The 23,922-nt window shown below is 39.4% G+C and overlaps 1 protein-coding gene across 5 annotated transcripts in view; it reads right to left on the bottom strand.

Annotated features, from left to right (window-relative positions):
- TTLL5 (tubulin tyrosine ligase like 5) overlaps positions 1-23,922 on the bottom strand; it is a 121,739-nt gene that overhangs the window by 57,667 nt on the left and 40,150 nt on the right. For 4 of the 5 annotated variants that reach the window (XM_063399022.1, XM_063399027.1, XM_063399023.1 and 1 more), the window contains 13 exons: positions 22,821-22,937; positions 22,351-22,442; positions 21,677-21,739; positions 20,722-20,760; positions 19,646-19,791; positions 18,384-18,669; positions 14,268-14,388; positions 12,493-12,639; positions 10,241-10,341; positions 7,244-7,377; positions 6,520-6,639; positions 5,732-6,133; positions 4,149-4,342 (listed from right to left, as the gene is read on the bottom strand). In XM_063399022.1, the coding sequence (XP_063255092.1) occupies positions 4,149-4,342; positions 5,732-6,133; positions 6,520-6,639; positions 7,244-7,377; positions 10,241-10,341; positions 12,493-12,639; positions 14,268-14,388; positions 18,384-18,669; positions 19,646-19,791; positions 20,722-20,760; positions 21,677-21,739; positions 22,351-22,442; positions 22,821-22,937 (1,962 nt within the window). The remainder of the gene's footprint in view (positions 1-4,148; positions 4,343-5,731; positions 6,134-6,519; positions 6,640-7,243; positions 7,378-10,240; positions 10,342-12,492; positions 12,640-14,267; positions 14,389-18,383; positions 18,670-19,645; positions 19,792-20,721; positions 20,761-21,676; positions 21,740-22,350; positions 22,443-22,820; positions 22,938-23,922) is intronic. The other variant, XM_063399026.1, reaches the window with a different exon arrangement.

The following is a 23,922-nucleotide window of genomic DNA, read 5'->3' as shown; positions in this document are numbered from 1 at the left end:
CAAAACTGCACATCAGTAAGGCTTTACCTTCCTACATCTCCATCTCTCATATACTAAGAATTGTATATTCTATGAGTATCAGTGCAAAGTTCCTATCTCATGTTTCAGAAGTGAATGGAGAGGACTGACTAAGACAGAAAGCTGATGTAAACACAAAAATCTTGTTTTCTTAAGAGAACAGCTCTTAAACATCTTTTTCAAAGTTCGTCAGATACTTAAAATTTTCCCTTTGGACGCTAGTATTTTAGTAGTAAATAATAAAGGAGTATCAATAATATCAACAAAATTATATCAATTAAAAAAACTCAATAAGAAACCTATTTAATACAGAGGCTAGAGAACTAATGTAAAAGAGGAAACACAAAACAGGTGCTTTGAGCATGGGTAGAAAACAGAGAAGAACAGCAGGGATTGGAGAGGGACAGAGGTGGACTCCCAACCAGAATGAGAACACCATTCCATGTGCAGCTGCTGAGGCTACACTCCTGGGAACCCCAGAGACCCACACTACTATATGGATACCAGACGCAATTCTCACAAAAATGGGAATGGAAAGTAAGCTTCCCAGCTGCTTTTGGAAAGAGGTATGTATTCAGAGCACCCCAGCCTCCAAGACACAGGTTGGCACAACACAGAGAACTAATGCACAAAGATATTCAACTCTCACAGAGAAGTTCTTGCCCTTGGGTGGGGGGGAAATCCCCACACAAACCAAAAGCCCCACAAAAATACAGTCCACAGCAACACCAGTATTTTCAAAAGTCACTCTTTCTTATACCCCCTCCAAATCAATGGTCCTAATCTTATCATGAAACATAATTAAATCCATATATCAAGTCCTTTTCATACCAGCCAGGTACTTTCCAACAAGCAGACTAACTCCAAGTTTCTGGAATGGCTTTAAACAATTGTACTATTTTTATTATTAGGTAAGTAATGTTCTAATCTTCATGCCAATTTATTTAAGAACGTTTTTTTAAAAAATACTATCATATTTCAAGGGGTTTAAACAGAGAAGTAAAAAGAAGGAAAATAACAATTTGGAGTTTCCTGTTAGAAATGTATAGGAAAGTAGTGCCCTGTTTATTTAAGTGACCCTTATGAGCCCTTTCTCTACTCTCCTCTCAGTTTTCAACCCCTTATTTCTCCTGTCCTAAAGCCATCAGAGTTTCATAACCCAGAACCCTCATACACTCCCATCTCAAGCCTTTCCCCCTTTCATCTCATACCAATAGTCTTTGACTTCTCAGTTCTCTCCAGGTGTTTACTAAATCCTCTCCTACATATTTCTCTGTCTCATCTGCCTCTGCCTTCCCTCTCCTGGTTCAACCCAAATCCTGGTCTGCCCAAATCTAAAACCTCACAGCACTCCCAGCTAGCTTCAACAGTACCTATTCTTCTGCAAATTACAAACTCCAGCCTACTCTGCAATTTCTACACTTCTATTTATTCAATGCCTCTGCTTCAAATGCACATCCATGCCTAGCAGTTCAAGGATATCCTGGTTCCAGGTCCCTCAACACTAAGCCCAAGCCTTGCTGCCCTATTATTATGTTTAATTGTATGCTGATACCTCTTACTGCCCCTGTTGTCATAGCAGCCCTGTCTTCTTCCAAAACCCCGGAGTCCTTCTTGCAAGACAGGCTTTAAAATCCAGGCTGGATCAAAAAAATAATCAGAATGACTTTTTAATGACCGACAGAAGAGTAGAATGTGTCCATGTGGAAAAAAAAAAAAAAAAAAGCATAAGCAGGAACTGCTCGCTTTAGTTATGATACATTGGGTTTTGCAGCTACATCTAAACCTTCCAAAACATCACTGTTTCAAGTGTGCTAAAAATAGTGGTCTCAGCTTAGAAATTGCTATGTGCCATAAATTCAGTACTGAAGTAACAGATTGCCTTAAAAACTGTTCTCAGCTAAATCCAAATTTTCATACTAAGCAAGTTTCAGATTCAGATTTCACCTCTCCAAAGGCATTATTTAAAAAACATGGCCAGAAAATTCACAGTAGAGCAGATGTCGAGAGCTAATGGACACAGGCTCAGGAAGGAAACTCATTGTCAGACAGAACTCCAGCTCTGAACTTCTCATTGACTTGTGAATTCCTTTCTCCATGCATCTTTTCCATGATGACACAAGATGATAATGACATAACCCAACACATTTCTACATTTCACTACTGAATCAAAGCCTGTGCAAACACTGCATAGTTGAACACAAAATATATCAGAGTAGGAAAATCGACAGTGTCTGCTAGGAGCTAAAGTGTCTCTTTTTCCTTGTAGCAAAGCAAACTAGCACCATCATTTTCCTACTTTGCAATTCCCACCTCTTCTGTGGGAAAGTACCTTGGAAGAACCCAGAAGCAAAAGCAATGCAAACACATTTACTACAGCCAATACCCTTCCAGGCTACCCATGCATTTCACAGCCACTTTCACTCTTGAGTGTACCTACACAGACTGACTGACTGCTGCCTAAGCAGGCTTCAGCTGCCACCAGAGTATGCTCCTTGGCCACCAGCACAGCTGTGCTCAGGAAACTGCACTGCCCTTCCCATGCAGATCTTTCCAAATTCCTTTCTTCATTCCCCCTTCTATACTTCCTAATTTTTCTAGGAGTAACTAGCCATGGTAGAAATACAGGAGTTTAAAAATCATTTAATAGCTGCATAAATGGCTGCAAGACAACACATTGGGTTCTCCAGACCTAACAAATGGCAATTGAAGAAGAATGGGTAATGAATGATTTCAGGGAAAAGGCCTATGAACTTATTCTTCAAAGTTCTTTTCTGGAAAGACTGAAATGAAATAGATATATTTCAAATTTTTCCCTAGTATTTGTTTAGATACTTTTATCCAAGGAGGCAGTTTCCACCATATATTTAGCTTTCAACAAATCAGATTTTCTGAATGAAAATCTTTCACTATCAAAGTTTTTGAACAGTTTTACCAACAACATTTCACTTAAAACCAGCTGAGAACCAGACTGACAGCTCTGAGTATTCCTAGACAAGCAAACAGGAACAAGTTGTTTAAATAGGATCCAGCCTTGTGCAAGATCAGGCCTCAGCATTACAAGTACAGCCAGTGCTCATATTCTCTCCTGAGTCATCAACAAGAAGGGACTTTATTTTTTGACATATCCTTTAAAAATTGAAGGCCTATTCTGCAAAAAAAACCAACATCTATTCAGCTTTCCAAAGTTATAAATGTACCACACATTTTGAAATAAATATATTGCCAACAGCATAACCAGATATCCAAAATCCAAACATATAAAAATAAAATTGAAAGAAGCAAAGAGAAGCAAATACCAGCAGCTGTTGCAACTATTAAACATGCCTCAGAAAACTTAGCAAAATACAACCATTAAAACAGTAATTCCAAAACACAAGAATCAAGCTAAGACATTCAAATCATTTGTCTGCAGGAAGTAAAGAGAAAAAAAATGCTGTCCAAGGCAAAGTGCCTATGCTAGAAAATCTGCAGCTGGCACCTTAATTAACTGAGAAGTGCTCAACTTGAACACCTTTGATGAGTTCAACTATAGCATATTATAAAGAAAAAAAAAAAAAGATTTGTGTGTAGCCATTTAGGACATAATTCAACAAAAATATGAAACTAAGTGGAATTCTACCAGAACTCAATGTACATTTCATGTGTATCGCCATGTTTGACAAAAGGATTATCATTCCCCATCCTTCTAAATACTTCATTATGTCTTTAGAGTGTTACTGGAATACAGAATTTACATCAGAACCCATTCTGCAGACTTTCATTGCCAGCACTGTGATGACACACTGGAGAGACGAGGAAGCAAACTGCATGGAAGCACAAATCTGAGAAGACTTGGGTTTATTGTCTACCAAGATAAAGCAGGATTCCATTTCCAAAGCATGGACTCCGTTTTTCACAACATATCTTCTAATCCTCAGCCTTTTCTCCTATAAAATTACTTCAAGACATTCTTGTCATTTCACAGAAAATCAAAATTTTGGTGACTGTAAACACTTTGAACCAAGAGGACAGAAATGAATTCTCTGAATTTACCGCTTGCAGCATATCTGAGCCCAGCGCAGCGCTCACACAGAAGCCTGTACCAAACTCCTCCCTTGCACAGGGACTTTACTTCAGTGCTCACATACCTGCTGTGTAAGGAGACTGACGTGGCTTGGTGGGGAATAGTGGCAGGCTCCTTGCTTTTCTGCCAGCTGCTGCAGTTCTGCTGCCAGCACGCCGGGGCCGTGCCGTTTGCCCTGGGAAGAAGCGTGATCTGCATCTCTGTGCATCCTGCCTGAGGCCACACATCCCGGCTGCCCACCTGGACTGCGATGGACACCTGCCAGAGGAACATTTCCATGGGCCTAGTGAGTGCTGTGTCAGACTCTCAGCCTGCTGATCACAGACACACAAAAGCAGGGAAGATAGCAACAAGAATACAGAATACACCTGTTCTGCATGGGTATTGCCCATATGAACAATCAGCAATTCCAAACCTGTATTCTCTTTACTACAATGTATCTAATGGCACCCAATTATACAGATACTGGCAGCTGTCACCCAAGTTAAATCTGTAAAGTTTTTCCTTAAAAACATATGGATCTCTTTAAGTAAGCTCCTCAGTTGGGAAGTAAGATGTACTTTAGTGCTAGAGGGGTTGTCAATATATATACAGCAACCCTAGTATACATGTGCTGACTCTGACACGCAACCTAGAACAAATAAATACCATCAAAATACAAAAAAAATAGTATTATCAGGATCAAAGCTGTTAGCCTCTGTGTGGTTCTCAAAAGTTCCCAAATAGATGACAGTCTGCATGCAATTTCCAACAGTTTCTCCTACCCTTCAAATTCTTTACACTCTAAAGCTGTATTGCTTAACTGTTCTACCACGGCATGATAAAGGAGAGGTCCCTAAATCTTATTTCTGGGATAGTCTTGGATATGGCAGTGCTGAAACACCCTAGAGAATGAGATATTGTAACGATTCATTCCAATCCTTCCCTTCTGGAGGTCTTGACACACATTTAAGTACTCAACACTTATGAGGTTTCATTACAAGATTTCTATGCTTGATAGGCAATCAGAGAACTAAGGACAGCACATAGACTGAGACAGGACTTCTGCTAATGAAAACAACATTAAACCCACTAAAGATAGATGACATCAGTAACATAATAAAGAAAATATATAATACTTAATTTCACAGCTCTTTTTGAACAAGTTCAAAGGCTGAGGGGAGACCTTATCACTGTAACTACCAGAAAAAGGTTTTTGTGAGGCAGAGGTCAGCCTCCTCTCCCAAATAACAAACAATAGAACAAGAGGAAATGGCCTCAAGTTGCACCAGGGAAGGTATAGATTGAATATTAGGAAAAATTTCTCCACTAGAAGTGTTGTCAAGCACTGGAAAAGGCGGCTAAGAAGTGGTTGAGTCACCATGAAGATATTTAAAAGACATGTAAATGCATCTCTTAGGGACCTGGTTAATGCTGGACTTGGTAGTGTTAATTGTTGGACCTCGGGTCTTTTTCAACCCAAACGATTCTATGATTGCCTGTTCATTTGGTCAATAAAAGGGCATCTGCCTAACAAGGCTGCATCCTGCACTTCTGCTTTCTGTGAGAAATTTAGCACCATCCAACCTGCCTCAATTCTGGAAATGTAAAATTTCTACCTACTCCACAATCTCTGTACTGAACTAGCAGGTCATTATGAACACTCACCTACTTTTGCAGAGTGTGGTTGGGCCAAACTTTGGCTGTAGATCTGAACAGCTCTCTGAAAAGACGAGAATGGGCCAATGGTGTAGCTACCAGAACGACGATGTAACCCAAGGCCACAAGTTTCTGTGGACACCGGGTTTGTGAGGACAGAAGAGCTGTCAGGAGCTGTGCTTGGCAAGGAGGGTAGTGAGGGTGGGGACTGTATCAGTCTGGGAGCAGCTAGAGGAGCCAGCAATGAAGGGTGACCAGCCACCTTTGAATTTTCAGAGGCTGCAGGCTGAGATGGCATCCAAGAACTGGTACTTCTCTGGAACAGGGCACCAGGAGCAGAGGAAGAAGTACCAGGAGGGCTGCACTGAGGTAATTTCACTTCAGCATTTAAGAAGGTGAGTCCTTCTGTAACTATACAAAGATAATGAACATACTATATGAGGAAAAAATCTGCTTTTTAGGTCCTTTCATAGTATCAACACACCAAATACCTGTATTCAGACATACTGAAGCCACAATGACCTCATCTTCCAGCAGAGACAAGAAGAGGCTCTACATGATAAATATCCTCTTCCAAAGCTTGCCATCTAGAACATCCCCCCCCCAGTGAGGGGCAGGGGCAGTTAACTCTTTCCCACTGCATACTCTACAATATCTTCTCTTGTGTTTAAAGTGAAAATTTGGCATTTGGATCTCTCAATTTGAATCCAAAGGTTCCAACCTTTGTTTAAAACAGTATTAAAAACAGTATATGCAGTCAATTTTTTTTTATTTATTATTTAAGACAGTTCACTTACAGCTTGATTTCGCTTCTTTGGGTTTACAGCCCTTTGGATTTAGTGCTCCTTCTGCAGACAAATCTGCAACTGAACTTTTGGGATGATCACCTTTTATTTTTTTCACCATCTCAGGATGTTCTATAACAAAATCAAGGAGTTAGGAAGTACAATATTGCAAATCACCAAAACAAAGCTGTAGAATTTACCCTTGCATAAATTTATTGCTAATACTTCCTGTAGGCCACACAGCTTCATAGATGACAATTATGCTGTCATGTACAGTAGCATGGTGTGCTAGATACACAGAGCTGGCACACTCTCCCTTCCATGGAATGCCTAATTAGGCTCAAATATATCTTTTCCCTCCAATGGGTACACTCAGCGCAGGCAGCAAAATTTAAGACCCTGATTTCATTCATCCCTTACTTTGATTTCAGGATTATCTGTTCATTTCAATTCTTACTGCCTTCAGTCTGCACCTTCTCATTTCAGACATGAACTAGCATCTCTAGTTCCTCATAAATGTTATTCTAAGTTCAACACATTTCACTTCAGGCAAAGAAAGCAGGAGTGAAGTTACTCTAGTCTTCACATAAGACTAAGATAAAAAAGAAAAAAAAAAACAAAAACGTATGCAACCTCAAAAAACCTGAGTAACGTTGTGGAGAGGTTGCTCTCTTTTCATAGACTTAAACTAGATCTGCTTGGGCAACATCATCTCAGAACTGCCTACAAAACTTACCACCTTGGGGCTGCTTCACTGACTGCTGACTGCTGTTGCTGTGTTTTGTGCTTGTGGATTTTGTTCCTAGGAAGACACTTGCTGATTTGTTTTTTTGTGTGTAAAATGTCAGTACTTCCTCCAGGTCACCTTCACTGCAATAAGGACAGAAGAATGAATGTAGAGTGAGGACACTAAGCTTTTCTGCATTCATGTAACAATCATTGACAATAAATTATAAGAAAACTGAAGATTGGAGTAGGGAAAAAAAAAGGTGATACTAGACAAGATAATGATTTGCTCAGTTCTACAGGGTAAGAGCAGAAGGAAGGCAATATGCCCTGGTTAAAGCTGAGTTCCTACTAAAATATCATCTTATGCAGTAGAAAACTCAAGGCATTTAGGAGCCTTCCCAGGATAAATAAAGAGCAAGTGAATACTCCAAACATATCAACCCATATCTGGGGAGATTAGCTCAACTCGAGAGATTCCATTCACAGCTAAATTTGTGACTCTTCTGCAGGTGCTCTTTAAAATAAGCAGCTATCTTCCCATGAGAGAACTCAGCTCAGCCTCTGTTTTATAGTCATCATTAGTAGTTTCTATTCAGCAGCAGGGGAGAAGAAAGAAGGCAAAAGCTTGTTAATTAGCCAAAGCTGCAGGACAACCAGAACAGTCAATGCTTTTGTGAAATTCACAAAACTTGCATATGTTTCTCATTTTCTTTACAAGAACAAAGTGGAACAGCCCAAATATCCTAAACATCTATGGGTCCCAAACCAGTATCAGCTACTTGGCCATTCTTATCAGTGTTTGTGCAAGCTGTAGTTCCAGTTGTTTGGTATGCTTTCCTTTTGCTTTATAGTGTTGCCTCAGCATCAGTGAGTGGCTGTATGGCATGGCAAACACCAAACAAGCAGTATAGTGACAGCAACACTACAAGAAAATGTAATACAGAAATATAAATTAGCAGAGCAGCAGTTAGAATCTTTCAAAATATCCTCTGAATATCACAATTGTAACTAGTATTAGCCAGGCTAAACTTTGGTAAAAGCCATGTCTAAAGCTGATACACTGAAGCTTGCAGCATGCCCTGAAGATCCAAACTTCACTTTTTCTTCCTAAAATAGAAGTGAAGTTGTTGGCAGAAAGGTGCTTTAAGCTTTTAAATTAATTTACCAGTATGTATGTGCTTTTACAATGCACTGAGGACGTTTAGAATCAATGGTCATGGCATATGTACAACTAAACACAATGACATCCATGTGATATCAAAGTTAACGACTCAATGAGACAATCTCAATTAAGAAGCAACATTTAGTACCCATTTTCTTACCCAGTAAATGCACTGCTGCATTTACTGTACTGCAGAATGAACACTTAAAGTGGAAATCTATCCCCTTTGTTTGCCTCCAAATGACTTGCTCACTGATTTAAGCTTGAAGCATAGTGCCAAGAAGTGTCAGGTATCAGAGTTTTCAAACACACCTCTTACTTCATAAGAAGCAGAGAGATCATCGCTAGAAATTGTCTGATCATTGGCAAACTGTTCTTTATCACTCAGTCAGACAACCCAGCAAAAATCTCCAGCTCCACCATGGGCTGTGTATCAGGCCATGATGGCATGGTAGCCAATAACACAGAAACAGAAGAATTTGCACTTCTGTTCCATGCAGCTATCTCTTAACATTTCTGGCAAAAAGGAAAATGACCTGCCTAGGACACCACAGACATTTCAGTGGCCAGAACAGTCAGAGAACTAAAAGAGTGGCATGGGCCCACACAATATGCATTTCTAGCAAGAGCAGTAGATCCTATGGTGTGTGGTAGTCAGGCATCTTTATCTGAAGATTCTTCTGCGATCCTGTAAATCTGTTGTAGTATTGACTCCATCAATTATATTTAGCAAAAGGTAAAATACTTGTTTTCATAAGAATGGATCAAGACAGACTTGTCTTCAGGTGAAACCACCTGAACTTACTTAGGATGCCTCAATTACCATCCACTTCTAATCATTCACTATTAGTGCTATCCAAACAGAAAAAGAAAGCACACTTTAATAAGTGGTCATGCAAAAGAAGAAGTGACCATCAATCTTCATAGAAAAAAAAGGATGGGCATTAAAAAGGCAGGTAAACTCTATCCAGATATTGACAGGGGTTCTTGCACATAGAGACATGTCATCTATTGACCAAATAATGGAGTCAAGATGAATTGCTTTTTGTGCTCAAGAGCCAGAGACTCTGAAAATATAATTGCGGTTCACTGAATAATTTCAGACCTCTCCACAGTCAGATAGGGGTATTATAATACCACTGTTTTTCATACAGTGCTGCAGGCCCTAAGGAATAATTAACTATTTTTAAAGTATGTTTCTTACCAGACTCTTTTAAGTTTAAAGCAGATGAAGTGCAGTGATAGAAAATGTTGCTTTTCCATTGTGAAAGTAACTGCTTGCACTGAACTGCCTTAGCAGGCCAAATAAGAGGCCTAACTCCCTTCCTTGCCCATCTCAGAAAATCCAGACCTGGAAAATTCCTGAAGAGAGGCAGCAAGCAAAAGATTTTTTTCTTTTATTTTCTGAGAGCAGAAACTTGAGTCAGAAGTGTAACAACTGTTCAACCAGAGCAGCTCCAGATCATCTGAGCAGCAGTTCTAGTTTCATTCTCCTTCTGAAGTACTGCGTTGTTTGGTCCAGCATCACAGGAAAGGAAACCATTAACTCACCAGCAGCAGTTTGAAATTTACACAGGCCAGGGCAACCACTGCTGTCCTTTGGGAAGTTACTTAATGGTCAAAACATCTACTGTATGTTCTTCTCTATGCACCAGGTGCTGATGCTACAAGTGTTTGCTCGCTGGAAGAGAGACAAGAGAAGACAAGCTCTCTGTCCCTCAGCAGGAATAGGTCCTACAGTTAACAAAGCTATCTAGAGGCTTTAGATCAATCAAATCATCTTTAGAACAATGCTTCAAAGCTGAGAGATCATTTATCAAAGGGAATAAAATCTATTCCTACCTTGCTCTGGCAAGGAAGTTCTGAAAATATTCAGGATTCACTCCCTCCTCCTCTTCTTCCAGTTTGTTTTTTGATTGTTTCTGAACCATCTGCTCTGTTTCCTGTTAATAAACAGTATCAGTAAGTGTCTCTATGTTCCATGGCATAGCTACAACTCCCAGAATACAAAAACCAATTCCACAGGATCTAAGAGAAAAAGAACATTGCTATGTGCAACAACATGAATAAATATGGAGAGCCCCAGAGACAACATCCTAAGCATACTCTAAAGTCCATTCCCCTACCTGACAAAACTGATTTGCTGAGAAAAGGTCAAATTTTCAAAAATGTGTTCTGCTCCTTCAACTACATTCTTTGCAAGAACATAAGGAATTATGGAAAGGAAATAAAATAAAATCATTCTTTACAGATATTAGGTCCCCTCTCTACTGTTGTTACTTCTGCTGCAGAGTTCCTCCAAACAGCTTTTTATTTGTGCTTTTATCCCAGAAGCAGACAGATAGAAGAAAGGAGGGAAAACATATAAAATTAATCTTAAAGAAACTGAAGGATGACTGTAGAAAATCAACGGATTTTCTGCTATAAACTAGTAGTTCTCTTGAGTTAATTTCTTTTGTCAAGCAGTAAATTGCTGAGGGCTTATACCAAAACTCCACTGCTTTAGCAAAGACTAAGAATGTAAAACAGTACGGTCTATGGCAAACGGGTCTATACACTGAAATATACTGGAATAAATAGTAAGCCTTTGTGTGTGAAAATGGGTGCAAGTTTTCAGATACAGTCTATTCTACACCAGTAGAACTGGTTGGCACTAGAGATTCGATTGATACAAACATTTTTGTTCATTAAAAAAACGTTCAGACCTGTCTAAGATACCAGTATCAGCTTAAAAGCTTTATCTGACCAGACTTGACCTCCACTTCATTTCTTCCTGCTGTTACCCTGAGCATTCCCAGGAAAAAAGGGTCAGATACATCTTTTGAAACATAATTCAAGACAAGGGAAAAAAAAGCTGGTTTGGGACATCTTTACCCTTTACGACTTAAGTAAATGTCTGGATAATATGTGATCTGTTTTATTTAATTTGCTGGAGCTGTATTCTTTTCTTCTGTCTCATTACAGATGATATATAATGGCAAGTAGGAGTCCCTATTAAATCTGAAGTTACAAGTCAATGAAAGCAGTCTCTATGTTGGAACCAGAAATCAAAAAGCCCCACAGCCCAACAGTCTCTCAAGGGCTTAAACACGTACGCCCTGAAACCTCAAGTGATATGTTCTCACTTGTTTTAACTGAGAAAATATGTTTTTGCACTGATTTATTACCAGTTACACAGCTTTATTTTGTGAATTTACTCAAGAGTTACCAGAAAATCCTAATGTTTGAATACAATTTAAGTGGAAATTATATCCAAAGCAGCTGCATTCTTCACTCACCATAGAGCCACCCAAGTGTTTTGTGGTTCCTCCTAACAGAGTATTTCAGTGAGCATTAGGCATACAAGGCACTCCCTGGAACAGACTTGGTCCAATACCAACCTTGATTAGACAGATCAAGTTACCAGATGTCAGTTCTGACAATGTAATGTAAGTGAACATCCTCTCCTAACAAGTAGAAGCTTGGAGGCCTCTGCGCAGCAGCATCTGAAAGCTGAATTTCAATTACCCTTGTTCTAACACTGAAGAAATGCTAGGGGGCAAAGGAAAGGGGAAGCTGTCCTTGCAGAATGAAGATTAAGTTGAAACCACTATGCTAAGAACAACATGTCCAATATATAAAAATGTGAAAATTACTTAAATTAGGACCTACATCTCCTTAACACTGAGCATGCAAAGTACCTTACAGAAGATACGTAGCAGTCCCTCAGTATATCAAGTAAATAGTAAAATACATATTTCACGCTGTTCTGTATAAAACAAAATATCTTTAAAGAAGCCCCATAAAAATAAGAAGTGGGAAGAGGCATTACAAAGCACTAGAATCAAAGACGAGGCAAAGAAAAAGCACACTGCCAGTTAAACTCCACTTTATTTCAGCACCTCTTTTTATGTACATAATTAGTGGCCTGCACATATTATGTAATAATATTGTTGTTTATCTGATAATTTCAACAAAGGACCATTATTGGATGCACAGCTGCAAGCAGTAAATAATTGTAAATAACAGAGGAATGCCTTTGAAACAGCCTGCAGGAGACACTTAGTAAGAAGAAAAGAGAAATCAAAAAAATAATTTAAAAAAGAGTGAGTCACCTTGTTGTAACAGACTATGAACTCTCCCAGCTGGCGAGCCAGGATGCGACGACGAACAGCGAGTCCCACATGACGGCTGGGCAGCAGCAGCCTCAAGGACTGACGAAGGTTGCTGGCAGCTCGCCTCAGAAAGCGGATGATGAGCTCCTGCGAGCAAGAGAGACAGAGTTACCAACACTCTACCTGCAAAGTGTGGGGAGGGGAGAACAGAGATACTACAGCAGCTAAGAACTTGCAGGAACTAACACTTTGTTCTGAGAAAATGAGCTGAAACTGGCAGGCAAAAGCATTCTGCAATATGCACTTTTATTACAGTCCTATAAATCCAGAATGGGAGAGAAAAACAATGGTGTATCTTGCCTGAGATGGGTCAGAATTCTGAACACTTAAAAAGTGTTTGTCTCAAAAGCATGGCAGAGAAAGGAAAATAATAGCCAATCAGCAAAATGCAGTGAAACATAATAACCTGTAAAGTCCAGTATCTTAGGAGACTGTTTCCAAAAACCCACCTGCAGTGTGTTAAAGAAAGCCTGTGAAAAAGTGCACTGACACAGAACTGTCTCAGCAGCACCACAGGAAAGGGGATCTTGGTCAGATATCTCCACTGCAGCAAGTAGCTCCATTTCATCATTTTTTATATATATAGTGTATACATATATATATGTATACACACATTATTGACACATCCTCTCCCCAGTAATAGTTGCCTGTATCTACAGCCATGTAATTCCAGTCCCTCACCATGTCTGTTTGACCTCTGGTGGGAAAAACATATGGCAAAGTAGATCCTAAGGCAAGGAGCATCCTGTGGGTGTTTTGAACCCTTTCTGTCTCGCCTCTGGATTTGCTTTTGCTTAGCAGCTCTGCTAATACATAAATGAGCAGCCTCACAGCCAAACTATTGGATTTCACAGCTCGCCTCTCACTGCCATTACTCCAGGCTGGTTTGATCTGTTATTTTAAACATTATTCTTCACAGTACAGCAGACGAAGTGACTCTCAAAAAGCCCGTTTTAATTTCCACTTGGAAAGAGCAGAGGTAACATTTTCCACTGAGTTGAATGATTATTCTTGACACACAATTTTATCTCTGAACTACATTGGCTGTTTCCCTGCAACATGCACTCAGTGAGAACATATGCAGAAAGCTCAAGAGCCTACTGTACAAAGCTGTCTTAGGAAGCTTTGTGAAGGGATCTGGGCTTGCTGCACTTTTTAAAATGCATACATATCAAACACAGGACTTTAAAATACTGCCTAGAAAAATTCATCACTTTTACTTTCTCTGCTCAGTGGCTTTTACTTTAATTTTTTCTATCTAGAATGCAAGTAATATTCATAAACACAGATGTCTGGATATATTACAACAGTACATAAGAGAAATGCTTAAGTGGGTACTTGTTCTATTTGAGTAGATGAAGGCTTTGCTTAATGCAGCAGAAACCAGATCCTGACAAGTAATCTTACAGAATCTTCTAGAGAAGAATTCAAGAGCAGGTAAGTTCAGAAATCAATGAAGGAGAACCAGCAATAGATCTGAGCAGCTTGAATGTCAGCAAGAGTCCAGTCATTAAGAGTTGTCTATCACTGCTCTCAGGTCAGTAAACAGTCCTACCTCATCTGTATATTAAAAATACAGCACTGGCAGCTAGACAAAGATCAACAACCATCATCTCAGCTGGACTTCTGTACTTGCAAGGATGGGAACTGACCTCAAAACTCTCAAGGTAGATTTCAATTTGGCTTCTCAGTCTGGCCAACACAAAGCTTCTTACCATTTGCTCATCCTCTTTGGCAGCCCAGGCAGGATTCTGGATCTGTTCACCAGCCTCCTTCATCAGTCGGAGCCGAACATGCTGTAGATAGGCAGAGAAAGCTGTACGAGCCTGTACTTTGCTGTGGACAAAAAGAATCAATCAGCTATCTTCAGAATAAGAATGGGAAGAGTTACAGCAGTCAGGGACAGCCTATGGACCAAAGTACAGTCAGCAAGGACCTCCTACATGCACTACTGCTGAAGCTCAAAGAAAGGAGGACCTCTTTACCTCATCAGCATTTTCAAGCAGACCTTCAGTTCACCAATATAGGGTAGGTATTGCAGGAGGTACAGAATAAATTCTAAAAGTGGAATGTTCTTCCTGCCTTTTACAGCCTTGGTTACTCTTCTCTAAAAACGAGTAACATGGACATCAGCAAAACTGTGTATTTTTAAAACAAATTCAAGGCTCTACTAGGCCTCTGTTTTCACAAACATTTTGAACACCACAACAACAGACCATAAAATAAACAAAGGACTTGGTACTGGTGCCAGAGTTATAACAAAGGCCCTGTAATTCCCATTGGAAATGAAAGAATTAAATCTGTGAAAGTGAGCTCTTCCCCTGCTGGCTCGGGGATACAAGCCAAACTTCATTGAGCAAGGCACCACTGAGGAATGAAGGAACATCAGCAAAATCTGCTGTGCAGCTGGCTGAACATGTTGGGAAGCTGTAAGCATGAACTGAGGAGAGGACTGGGAGGGACACATCTTCTCATTCCCTCACAATAGTAGCCACTTTGGTATATTCATCTGTTGTGAGAGAAATCGCTGAGAGCTCTGCCTAATTCTGTTCATTGTTCTCTTGGTCTAAAGCCCATCCTCAAACATTCTGCTCTCCCAGCCTCTGCTCTTCCTCACAGTTTTCCCCATACTGCTAGAAGCTTCTCATAAGGACATAGCAGCAGATTGGCTTTAGTGTCAGCAACAGAATTTCCTTCCTATCACAGAAAATGTCCTAATATGTTCTGTAGAATTTTAAGTTTCATCTTAAAACAAACTAGAGTTTTGAACACATTACTTTCCTGAAATATTATTCCAGAACTTACTGTTTTATTAAATAGGAACCTCCTCTGACTATCCAGCCCAGCTTCACTTATGAACAGTTTATAATTGGTTTTTTTTCCCCTCCAACATTGTCCTGTATTTTAAATATAATCCCTGATGGGTGTCCCACCTTGAATGTCTTTATTAAAAGTTACATCCTTTCCTAGTTTTCATTTTATTGGTGTGAACTATCCACATCTGCCAGTATCTTCAAACAAAGCACCCACAATGGTGACATGATGAGATCAGCAGCTCACCTCCATCTCTGCTCCACTCACAATTTGTCTTCCATGAATATGAGTGATACAATACTCCACAAGAAGTCTCAGAAGTATGTCAAGTGATAAACCCTGGAACACATTTGGTGTTTTCATGCATGCATGAGCTAGGGCTTCACAGACTTCCTCTGATCAACCAGCATGCAAGAGATTTTTCCTTATAATTAATTTCTAGTTGATGAACACCCAGCTGACAGAACTTCTGCTGTAAATTATTAGTTCTTATAAGCATCTTGTTGCACTTCGTTCTACTGAATTTCATCCTAGTTATGTTATTTATATCCTCAAGGTCATCCAGTTTTTCTCATATTTAGTCCACTACTTTTTTCTCATGGTAATAACTCCCAAATATTTTTCATCAGTAAATTTCATTAGCACATTTGTACATTTTGTGTCATTCTTGAATTGATGATTAGTATCAGCTTCAGACCAATTCCTGAGGAACCTCACCATATTTTTTCTACTTGTTCTCTGCTTCTTACGAATTATATTCTTTCTCAGGTACTTAGATGGTCCTTATGACTCCAGGTACAGGAGTCCCTGAAATGCTGCTAAAAACTCTGTGCAGCAATTAAGTCTTTCTGGTTCTGTACATTTCAGGAACACTATATTACAGTGTTACACAAAAATCATACCATAGCAACACTTATAGAGATCAAAGCATCAATTTAGGTAAGAATTGAAGTTAAAATAAAATACACTGGCAATATCCATGTATCAGCTTTATCATCAACTTTTGATGCTTCTGGAAGGTCACACAGGGCCAAAGAGGGGCTAAGCCAGTGACAAGTGTACAAGAGTCTCAAGCTAACATCCTCTGTTAATAGCTGTACTGCAGCAACTAAAACATCATGAAAATACCTGGTTACAATTTCTGTCTTCCAGGAACTTCAGTGAACTCCAGAATGGCACAGCAGGCCTTGTAACATCTCTGAGCTCTGTATGCTACAAGTCACTACATCTACCTTTTCTTTCTACATGTGCAGAACATTGGGAGAATCTCTGAATCCTAGCTGAGAACTGATACTCTCTACATCAGGCTACCATGTATCAGGAAAGGCTCTCACCTCAGCTCTCTAGAGTTGTGAGGTTTGGTTTAGGTACAACTCAAACACCTCATGACCAGTTCAAGATTTGTGCTTGATAAGGAGCCTCCATTATCAACATCAGCACACTATAGGTCTTGGCCTGCACCTGATACTTCTATGACTAAAAACTAAAGAAGGTTTTTGTTTAACACTGCCTCTCCTTTGGTGTGGGGGATATTTAAGGCCTTAAATGCAGGAAAAACTAACTTCCTTTTCATTTTACTTCCTTGGGAATGGCACAATTGGGGGAACAAGTTTCCTTTGACTACCATTTCTTCACCAGTAACACCCAATGTGTGGAAGGCAGATATTCCCTCATCAAGCTGACTAAGGAGAGAGATGTCCTACCATTTACAAAAAGTGACTAGAATGGGCCTGGTTTCGCTTGGATGAAAATTTTATTACTTCAGCCCCTCTGCCCGTTGAGCCCACAAGCAAAGCTTACATCAATGACAGATCAGATGGGGCGAAGCCCAGCACAGTCTTGGAACATGAGATCACCACAAGCATTGTATCCTTCTGTGGGGAATCCCAACAGTGCTGGGTGCTGAGCAAGATTCTGACAGGAACATCAGACAGAGCTTATGTTCTTGGCAGGAGTCAGTTCTATATATACGTAGATATAGACACAGCATTGCTATGTTTATCCTCAAAAGAGGTTTCAAAATCTTCCCTGTCACAGCAGCAAATGTCCTTGCCACAATTAGACATCAGAACATTCCCCAAAGCCATTGAATAATCCATAGTTTCTCCCAGAAACTAAACTAAGAAAGCAACAAGAAACATTCTCTCTATGTTTGGACACTTTTCACAACAAACATAATGCTGCTTCTTACCTAGAAGATGTAAAGCTTTCCTACACAGATACATATGATCATGCTTTCTTTTTACACTTTCTGTCCATCTGCAATTAGAGTTTAGCTACCCACATTCAAGGGGAGGATCATATTTCAAAACATCTTGTTTAGACCTTGCTTGGTGTTTTTCTCTAGAATCTCCAGTACATCTCTTTTTTCCAAGAGACAGAGACATGCATCAGAACATATTCTATTCCACACCATCATACTCAACAACATGCAGTGAGATGTTTCAGTAATTTGTCACTCTCAAATCACTTCCTGTCTTGCTCTCAGAAGGCAATGACCTTGAGCAAAGATTACTACAAGAGGTAAAAATTCTATCATCAAAAATAAAAGTACAAAAATGAAAAAACTAATTTTATGGAGAGACAGCATTGAGATATTCCTATCCAACCATTCCTGGATAATTTAACATATGTTTATAACCACTTCTTGGCAGAAACAAAAAATGAGAAGAAAAAATTTAGAATTCAGCAACAGGCTTCTTGCATTAAGACAAAGAGGCATTTTAGAAACCTGAGCTGACAAAGAAAAGCTTACAACATCAGATTAAAGAACAGCAATGGAAACCATAGAGTAATGCTTTACCTGAATGCCTGATCTTTTGGGCCAGTGTAACTGCCACACTTTGAAATGGTCTCCCTTCTCTGCCAACAAGATGTTAAGGCAGCCCACAGTTAGACAAAAATCCAGGCTCCTTTTCTAGGGTCCTATCTCTTCACACTCATAACGTGCATCCTCCATATTTTAACCCATATTAGCTTCAAGTTAAAACTAGAGGCAATATGCAGAAAACTCTCACCTCAAGTTTCCTTGCTTTTGAAGAATCTGAAGCAAGTTAAACTGTTGGTTTGAGTCTTGCTTTTGTAGAAACACCTCTTCTCCATCTCCACTTTTCTTGTCATGTTTTTTTTGTAGTCTATCCTTACAAGTAGTTTTCACTGAGTCAGAGAGCTTTAGCTTGTTTTTCTCCTCGGTGTCCAAAAGAGAGCAAACACTTCTATCTTCATCTTCATCTGCATCTATCTCCTCTTCCTCCTCACCTTCCATGTCTGACTTGAGGGACAGCTTTGTTGTTTCTGATGTGCCTGTAGCAGAGGAGAAATCACTTACGCTGCTCAAGAAAAAAGAAAGTGGAGAGGACTGTTCTACTATTTATACCCTTTGCTTTACCCCTAAACTCTTTTCTGCTAAAAGGACAGAACACCACCATTTCAGAACAGCATCTTAAGTATGACTGTTCTATATTATTCTTTCTGGCTTTGTTCTTGTGCATTGAACACTTGAGAAGCCCATTTTCCCAATAATACAGAATACAGACCAAGAGTCTCGTTTTAACCCTACAAATTAAAAAATACTGCTCACACAAAATCAAAGAGGCAAAGACATTTTCCTACATTTTATCCTGATTCTTACATATATACTCACATATATACACTCATACTTGATAGATACATACAAACACATTTTTGTATGTTGTGTGTCAAATAAAACAAAGCTACAAAACCTAAACTTCCACATGTGCCAATAAAGATCATGTATCTCAACACAGCAGCAAAAATCATCTTATAACAATCCAATCTCTCCTATTGCAGTCAGTATCACACAGATTTTAGAAAGAGTTTAGATAAAGGCAGGAACAGTCACTTGTGGGGGATCATTCACCTCTGTACTCTTAAGCTTTTCCAACATCAGCTTGGATAAAGACTTTTCTTCCCAACAGCTTAAGAGTCACAGCTGTCTAGGAGAACCAATCTGAAAGGTCCCATCTTTCTCTGAAAAGCTGAAGGATTACAGAGGCACACATACTTTTGAATTCTTTACCTGAAATGCAACAATGAGCTCATCTCCAAGTAAGCACTGTTTACCTTTAATCAAATACATGGGGGTGTGGAAAGGTGGGAGTAAAATTCAAGGCAGCAAACAAACAAGAAGCTCAGAATGAGAATGAAGTGAAAACTATTAACTTCTGAAACCAAACAACCCCACTCACACACATTTCAAATGAGAAAGTCCTTTGCTTGCTTCTTTTTGACTAGCTTCTTAAACTCTAGCCATGCATACCTGATGCTCTTCTCTGTGCTGCTCTGGCCTTGCCACGGTATCGTCGACAGTTCCGTACCTCCAGTGAAACAAGCTTTCTCTCATAAAACAGAGCATGAGAGCCCACAGCTTCCAGCCTCGTGTCCAGCCTTCCGTTGAGACCTGCTCTGGGAAGCACAGTACAGAGATATCCTTCAGTCTCCCTTTGTCTTTCTTTCCCTGATGATACAAGAGACCTAGTAGATCTAATTGCTTCAAGAAACTTTCTTCCTGATATTTACCATCACTCTAACTCTGCTCTACTCAAGGCTGTAAATGTTTGAAGAGTCTTGTACATACTTCACAGAACATCATCTCTCAAAGCCCCAAGACACGCTCACCTAGTGTCACGCCTTCATGACTGAGCAGCATCTGCCCATCATGCAACAGCTCAGGGCACAGTTAATAGAGGGAATTGCAAGAATACAAAACAACAAAGGGGAATGAAAAGAGAGCACATTGACACAAATCCAGTTGTCTGAGCCATTTATGTAGACAGCTTGTTCTTCACTTATCAGATACAAGAATTTTAGCACAATAAAAGCGGAAAACGCCAAACTTCCTACAAGTTCTGCCTAAGTCAAAGGTTGAGGAGCCATGCCAGATTCCTTAAGGGAAACATACAGAAGTAACAACTTTTTGCCAGTGCATGAAGATCCAGAAAAGTGCTCCCTATGACATAAGTGGAAACAAGCACAGAAAATGCTTATTGTTTCATTTATCTTCTTAGATCTAACAAAGTGAATATATGAGTATATGAAGTCCAAAACCATTGTGCATTACAAGATCTTTTGAGAGAGCTCAATGATGAGGCTCATCAATATGGCAGGAATACCAAAGTGAGAAGCCCATGAGGAGAAATTTTAAGGTCCAGTGAATACATGAGCTCTCTACACGTGGGTATATTCTTTTCTCACTGCATTTATGTTTCTAAAATTATTTTCAATGATTTCAGGTAGAAGAAGTGTTGACTCACAACTTGGAAGATGAAGCTAAGGAATTTTAAATCTAGAATAAATCCTACAAAGCCCAAATTATTTAATTAAGAAGCTATTTACCGGGATCTTCCAGTGATGAACTCTCTTTTCATCTTGCCCCTACAAAGAGAAAAAGGTCAAAAATCACCCTCTATACTGGATCAGCCTTGATTAAAAAGCCTCCCTACTCTTTCATGTGTACAATGGAAAGACCAAATTTACAGAATTACTTGTGAGTTCTATCTTAAAGGAGAAAAACAGGGCTCCAAAAGAGAGTCCTGAGCAGCTGTACAACAACTAATGCTTGCATTTATCTGGCTTAAGCTGGAGAAGGCATTATTTAGAACTACTCTTTAGGCACAATCCCTGGACATACACAGAGAAAAAAAATTGTACAGCACTGATGCAGGAAAAGCTTCTGTAAATACTCTCCTTTCTCAGTCACCTTGTCTTTACTTGGTAGTTACTTCATAGCGGATCTCAGATTTGCACAAGAATTGTTGAGAAGGAAGGGCATTAAACACACAGTGAAAGACACTGCATACAACTCTCAGTGGAAGATCAGATAGTGGCATGAACTGTCATTCCCATCCAACCACAACCCAGAAAAAGAATCATCAAATCATGAGGTCAAGACATAGGGATACTAAAACGCTGGAGAAGTCAGTTTGAGGGCTTGCTCTACACAAAGACAAGCTTTAATCCCATTTGAAATTTGAAACAAAAGGTAAGCCAGGACCACCTATAATCCCTTCACAGAGAAACCTAAGTGCTTTAAGTTTTTTCATGCCTATAGTAATATTAGTACTCCAATGATTCCTATGCCATTTGAGTATTGACCTTTTTGCCCTAGGTTTCAGATGAGCAACACATAAACATACGAGCAACAGTCACTGGAACACTAGAGAAGAAATGCACAACTATCACCATCCCTATAAATCCCAGACTTGTGTCTATAACATTGGATAAGTGAGGAATCAATCCTTTTTGTACTCTTTGTGCCCTTTACCTCTCTCCCAAACAGAGAGCTTTCTACCTGTCCTTAAACAGACGTGAAGCCAGCATGAGGTTCATTGTTGTCTTGTGCTCTAGAAAAGATCTAGGGAAAAAAAAAACAAAACCGAAACAAACAGTATTATCATGACAGAGCTCAACACAGTGAAAGGCAGCATAATACACAAATAAATGATCTCTTAAAAAACATCCCAGAAGTGGATTCAGACAACATGCTGCACCACAACAGAAAAGACGAAAGGAGGAGAGCTATCATTTCTCAGCTGAAGTTCCTAGCGATGAAAGAGGCAGAGAAAACATTACAGACTGGAAAAACAAACTTAGAGAAGTGTAATATAGTATAACTTTCAGGATGAGTGAGTCCTTTATGGTGTCTATGGCCTAATGACAAGAGTACAGAGTATGCAGCTTGAGGATGCAAAAGTAGATAGCAAAAATCTGAAAGGAAGACACTTTTATTCTAACAGAAAAGCAATACCAGAAATAATGTCCAACAGCCTTCCATAGGTGCAGTTAAGCAAAGCAGCAGCTGATAAAAACAAGGGATCAGAAAAAAGAATATTGAACACTAAAATAAACTCTGCCAAAACTGTCAATACATCTTTTTAAATGCCAAGATGGCTGATCTACACATATCTAACAGAATATCCCTCAATACAGAGCATCAGTGCCATCCTATCAGATATTTATTCTTACCCATAAAGGTCCCACGTTAATGGGGTAGGGAATATCCGGACGAAGCCTCCTCTCCGTTCATTTTCCTCTCTCACTCGTCGAAGAACTTTGATCTAATTAAAAAAAAAAAAAAAAAAACAAAAGGCCAGCAAAATAGATAACAACGAAAAATGAACCAAAAATCTCTGAATTTCAGAAAGCAAAACTATTCAATCCTGCAAATGGACTGGGTAGATAATGATATCCTTAAGGAATTTTGTCTTGCATTTGAATTCTGAAGGACTCTATCACTGTGTCAAGCACATCTCTGCATCTCTGCTTGGTACGATTGAGGGCAAGGTCAATACCAGCAGTAAAACTCAATTTCTGTTTCAAAAATTATACTTCTTTTGTCACATTTTTCATTTACATGCACTTGCTCTTTGTTGAGGAAATAACTCCACATGCTGCATGAAAGCAAATAAATAAAAACTATTTATTAGACTCCTTACCTCCTCCATGGTAAGGCCTAACACAGAGCTGCTGTTCTGTCTTCCTGTTGACTTTTCCCTGCCTAAGGGCATCGAGCTTTTAACTTCAGCATCGCTGGCAGACATAGGACGGGTTCGCTGCAGAGACAATGTGCATCCAGATTTTTTTCTTCCTCTCTCAATTTTCATATTAAAACAATTACATTCACATTCCAGGACCCCAGTCCCAGCAGGATCTACACTCCAGAGCACTACAGCCAGAATTCACAATTCCACACCCCAGGTGTTGAAGAGTCCACACCCCAGATGTCACTAAGTGCCAGTATTCAGATTCTTAGATTTCAGCACAGGAGGCACAATTCAGGCATCATTGCCAGTATTTACACCCCTGGCCCCTTGTTGAAAAACAGGAAACACACCAAAAGCAGCAAAGTCAGAATGTCATACAGGAAAATCCTCACCCAAGGGGCACTTGAGTCAGCATTCACAGGACCCAAATACACTTCGATTCACACATCAATGTTACCAGAACCATGATTCTCTGTTCTAGCTGTGTTGCTACACTAGAACAACAGAACTACAATTCCCTGGTGAGATAAATGTTGCAGGGGAAAGTGCAACACCTGTTATTTTGTTACTACATTGCTGAATGTCAACTTGATGCTTCTCTCACTTAACAGACACATCCTGCAGATGTACAGAGTTACATCATGCAAATTTGTAAAAATAGGCAAATTTTTAAATAAGAAAAGCAGTAATTTACAGACAGTGTCACTAAGCTTATTTTTAACCTGATGGGCAGTCCTAGCCAATTCTAACAAAAGGACAGGAATTCAAAATGTCTTCAAATTATTGGAATTATAAAATTTTAAAATCAAAGCAAGACAGAAATCTTTGAACTTGTTCTTGAGTACATTTAAGATGGTTTAGGCTCACTTTAGATAAACTACCTGTGTAAAAACAGCACTAAAAGAGTCTACTGAGAAAGTCTCAAGCATTTATACTAAATTCAAAGTTTCTTGTCGCTCTGAGTAAAGAATACTGAGCAAAGAATACTGAGCAAAGAATACTGAGCAAAGAATGCACAGAGAGCCTTAATCTAGAAAAAAGAGAAAAACATGAC

The sequence above is a fragment of the Prinia subflava genome, chromosome 5, assembly GCF_021018805.1.
Source record: "Prinia subflava isolate CZ2003 ecotype Zambia chromosome 5, Cam_Psub_1.2, whole genome shotgun sequence".
Classification (NCBI taxonomy): Eukaryota; Metazoa; Chordata; class Aves; order Passeriformes; family Cisticolidae; genus Prinia; species Prinia subflava.
Note: the sequence above shows the minus strand (reverse complement) of the source record. Positions and strands in the feature narration are given on the sequence as shown.